Source organism: Mandrillus leucophaeus, unplaced genomic scaffold (assembly GCF_000951045.1).
Source record: "Mandrillus leucophaeus isolate KB7577 unplaced genomic scaffold, Mleu.le_1.0 Scaffold213, whole genome shotgun sequence".
Classification (NCBI taxonomy): Eukaryota; Metazoa; Chordata; class Mammalia; order Primates; family Cercopithecidae; genus Mandrillus; species Mandrillus leucophaeus.
The window spans coordinates 1,736,890-1,741,697 of NW_012102177.1; the positions used below are offsets into that span (position 1 = coordinate 1,736,890).

General features: G+C 45.9%; 1 protein-coding gene across 2 annotated transcripts in view; it reads right to left on the reverse strand.

Moving 5' to 3' along the window:
* Positions 1-1,665: 1,665 nt before the first annotated feature.
* SAP130 (Sin3A-associated protein, 130kDa) overlaps positions 1,666-4,808 on the reverse strand; it is a 78,824-nt gene continuing 75,681 nt past the window's right edge. For both annotated transcript variants that reach the window (XM_011980499.1, XM_011980498.1), the window contains one exon: positions 1,666-2,608. In XM_011980499.1, the coding sequence (XP_011835889.1) occupies positions 2,450-2,608 (159 nt within the window). In that variant the 3' untranslated portion in view covers positions 1,666-2,449. The remainder of the gene's footprint in view (positions 2,609-4,808) is intronic.

Genomic DNA, 4,808 nt, shown 5'->3' on the forward strand with positions numbered 1-4,808 from the left:
GATTATAGGCGTGGGCCACGATTCCTCTTTAATAAAACTTTGGGAGGCTGAGGCAGGAGGACTGCTTGAGGTACTTTTGTTTTTAGACAGGGTCTCACTCTGTCACCCACGCTGGAATGCAGAGGTGTGATCTCAGCTCACTGCAGCCTCTGCCTACCAGGTTCAAGTGATTCTCCTGCCTCAGCCTCCTGAGCAGCTGAGACTACAGGCGTGTGCCACCAAGCCCTGCTAATTTTTATTTTTTTAGTGGAGACAGGGTTTCACCACATTGGCCAGGTTGGTCTCGAACTCCTGAGCTCAAGTGTTCCGCCTGCCTTGGCCTTCCAAAATGCTGGGACTACAGGTGTGAGCCACTGCGCCCGGCCAATAAAACTATATTCAAAAACCATTGTTTGTAGGCAAGAATCATCCCCTCTGCCTCTCCTAACTTCTGACTGCCTTGTCCTCAGAAGGGGAAGGCATCCTGAAAACACTATTTTCTAATCTGCACTGACTTCAAGGCTTGTACTGACAAGCTTTCTGCAAAAAAGTAATCTCTAGCCTGAGCAACACATGACATCCCACCTCTTACAAAGAAAAAAAAAAAATTAGCTGGGTATGGTGACAAGCACTGGTAGTCCCAGATACTCAAGAGACTGAGGCAGAAAAATCGCCTGAGCCCAGGAGTTGGAGGTTGCAGTGAACTATGATTGAGCCACTGCACTCAGCCTGGGTGACAGAGTGAGATCCTGTCTCGAAAAAAAAAAAAAAGCCATAGAGAACATGTCTATAATATAGGCTCCCACATACCTGAATCCCGTCCTGCTCTAGCCAAAGACCACATGTGACCACTAAGGCAACGTGTACACTGATGAGAAACTCCAGCAAAGGAACACTGTTCTAGGAGTTACACTAGACTGGCGCCCAGTAAAACCTTTTCAAGTTTTCTCCATATCCTCATGAAATACTCTAGTCCGGCAGCCTCGACTGCGCCCAGGATGTCTTTAGTCTAGGCTCTGCAGGCCTGGGTGGTCTCCCCAATCCCACAGATGACAGCTTACCATTCTACTATGAGGAAGGCTGTCTCAGGCGAGCCAGGGCCTTGGTCTCAAAGGCATGGGCAGAAATGGAACACTGCCCGTCTCAAATCTGTTCAGGTCAGAGCGAAGGGAAGTGCTCCAGCCCCAACCTGGTAGCTGAAAGCAGGTGTCCTAAGGAAGGAGGGTGGTCAGGTCTTGTCTGCAGAGCAGAAGCCTCTGAGAAAAATCTTTCCTGCTCTGTCGCATGGAGGCCAGACAGAGGTGGTTGGTCTTGTGCCCACAGGAAGCGGATCTGAGTTACCTTTCCACTCAGGTTAGTTCACAGGAAGAGGAACCTGTGGAGAGGATCCACCCACCCGAAAGCTCCGCCCCCAGTACTGCAGCCTTAACAGTCCTAGAATTGGACCAATTTATATCTGCACTGGGCCACAATACAGGCTCATATTTAAGGGAGCCAACATCCAACAGATTTCACCACTGTAGCATATTCAAACTACCCTGATAAGTGGAACTCTATGCGAACAGCATAACTTCAACAGACAAAGTAGGCTCCCAACAACGTGTGAAAAACCGAAGCAGGGTAAACATTTCAGCGAAAGTCAGTGTGGCACTGATTCACTTGACAGAAAGATGCAAACTGCGCATGTACAAAAACCTCTTTGAGTCCTTTATTAACGTCTGGAGATGTGTGGTACATACGATTAACAGCATCACACCAGCTACAGAAGTACAGAGAACCAAGAGAATGTACTTCAGAACAAGGATCTGAGAGCACCTTACGGTGTTGCCTGCTCTGAACCTCCACAAAAACCCAATTCTGACACACGCAAGACAGACGATATAACAATTTCACTTGGGAATGGTTCCTTTAAAAAAATGACAAGAGCTAATAGTTCAAACCCTTTAAAGTGTGAGATGCGGCAGCTCGCTTGGTGCCGTGGCACTGTTGTAAAAGGCCAACGTGGGCATTTGAAGGTCAGGCAGAAGAACCGAATGGGGTGGGTGGAAGAGGTTTTATTTTCAGTGTAGAGAGATAACAGATGGTCCGAGTGGATACTTTCAGTCCAGGCTCAGTATGGGGCCTGCAGGAATCCACTAGATAAATACAGTCTATGAACCAGAAGGCTGAAGAACCCCAGCCAGCCATCCTTGTCATTGCTTCCAACTGGTGGACACTGACGCATCCGGAGTCACTTATGACACAGAGCAGGTTTAACAGGGGTGCCCCGAACGCAAGAAGGCGGCTCACTGTGTCCAGTCAGCTCTGATCCTTTCATGCCACTGGATGTCACGGGGCCCTCTGCTTTCACATGTGAACTAAGGAACACTTCCTTTATTTCAAAGTTCCACTTTGGAAAAACCAAAACCCTCCCCCCACCCCCACCATCGTTCTTCATCAATTTGCTTCCAAACTCCTGATTCTTCTGGGTCTAGACTTTTTCCTTTCGCTTCAATTTGGACACTTTTTTGACAGTCCCGTTCTTGTTCAGAAGCTTCAGGACGCGGTCTTTATGATCTAAAACCTTCAGCATGGAGTCTCTGGCTTCACTGATTTGATCCATCACGAGTTTACACCTCTGCATATTTCCCTGAAACAGAAGACATCACATCATAAACCAGTGATCGTGAGGGCAGTACGGCTTTTAAAAAAACTGCTTGCCTTCGGGCAGAGGCCGCGTTGAGGCTTCCACATAGAGAAAACGTCTTCTTGTTTCTCAGCAGTGCAGGCTGAAGCACATGTTTTTAACTGAAGATATGAGGGATACGGGGGGCAACAGGAGCAGTAGGGCTTTACAGAAAGCAACTTCATAAAGTGGATGATCAGAAGGGAAGGGGCTCACTCAAACCTGTATCAGTTCATTTATTCGGTGGAGATCATCATCGGTTGCTGCTTTTTTCTTTGGGATAATCCCTTCCTGCAGGTTGGTAAGTCTTTCATAGACATCATGTTCTAGATTCGTCTGCAACACACAAAAGGGAGAATATCATGACCTCGGAAATCTTTTTCAATGTCAACCCCAGGCAAATGAACCCACCTTGAATCACCTTTGTAAACTGTCTAAGAGTTGTTTGGGTGACAATGTCCTTTCTCCTAAGGACTAAGATACTAAGGTTTAAAAACAGTAAAGGGGCTGGGCGCAGTGGCTCACGCCTATAATCCCAGCACTTTGGGAGGTTGAGGCGGGTGGATCACCGGAGGTCCGGAGTTCGAGACCAGCCTGACCAATGTGGTGAAACCCCATCTCTATTAAAAATACAAAATTAGCCGGGCGTGGTGGTGCGTGCCTGTAATCCCAGTTACTCGGGAGGCTGAGGCAGAAGAATCGCTTGAACCCGGGAGGCAGAGGTTGCAGTGAGCTGAGATCGCACCATTGCACTCCAGCCTGGGCAACAAGAGTGAAATTCCATCTAAAAAACAAATAAATACAATACAATAAAATAAAGGCAGTAAAGGAAACGGATCAACAAAGACTGACATTATAATTTGCCATAGTTCAGAGCCTATCTTCAAGGATAACTTTCGAACACTCTGCCTTGAATCCACAATTCCTCTGAAACACAAGTCTCCAGGTTTCACAGAAGTGATTTCTGCTAAGTCAGAAGTAGCCAAGGTACTACATTTTTTAGATACTGACAACAGACAATGTTCTTCAGGTCACTGCTACTGAAAAGAAGGAAAAACTTTATGAGGTTGTTGCCTCCTCTTCACCCAGCTAGTGAAAGAGGGATTCTTGCCCTAGCGTTATAGAAATGGCCAAACATATAAGATCCAACACTGGACAGATAAGATTAACAGCAGTTTATGAATCACAAATACAGTCATGCTCTGCTTTATGACAGGGATATGTTCTGAGAAATGTCTTTAGGCAACTTTGCTGTTGTGTGACCATCACAGAATGTACTTACACAAACCTAGATGTTATGGACTACCACATACTTAGACTACATGAGAGAGCCTACTGCTCCTAGACTACAAACATGTATACCATGTCACTGCAAGGAATAGTGCGGGAAACAGAAACACAGTGTTAACTGTTTGTGTGTCCACACATATCTACACATAGAAACGGTATGGTAAAAATATGGCATGACAGATTAAAAACGGTAAAGAGCACTCACGTGAATGCAGTCTATCAGGACGGTGAAGTTGCTCTGGGTGAGTCAGGGGGTGAGCAGTGAGTGAATGTGAAGCTCTAAGACATCACTGTACACTACTGTGGGCTTTACAAGCACTGTGCCCTGAGGCTACACTAAATCTATTAAAAATATTCTTCTTTCTTCAATAACAAATTAACCTTAGCATACTCTTTTTACTTTACAAACTTCTAAACTGTTTTAAACTTTTTGACTCTTTTGCAATAAAACTTAGCTTAAAATACATGTTGTGGGACAAATGTGGACACTGTTGGGCAGTTACAAAAAATTATTTTCTTTATATCTTTATTCTATAAACTTTGTTTTCTTCCTTTTTTTTGAGATAGCGTCTTACTCTGTTGTCCAGGATGGAGTGCAGTGGCGCGATCATGGCTAAGGGCAGCCTTGGTCTTCCGGGCTCAAGAGATCCTCCTACCTCAGCCTCCCAGGTAGCTGGGACTAGAGGTGTGCACCACTACACCCAGCTAATTAAAACACTTTTGTTTTGTAGAGACAGGGTCCCACTATGTTGCCCGGCGGGCCTCAAACTCCTGGGCCCAAGCAATCCTCTTGCCCCAGCCTCCCAAAGTGCTGGGATCACAGGCCTGAGCCACTGACCTTGGCCCCTTATTTTGGATTAAAAAAAAATTTAAC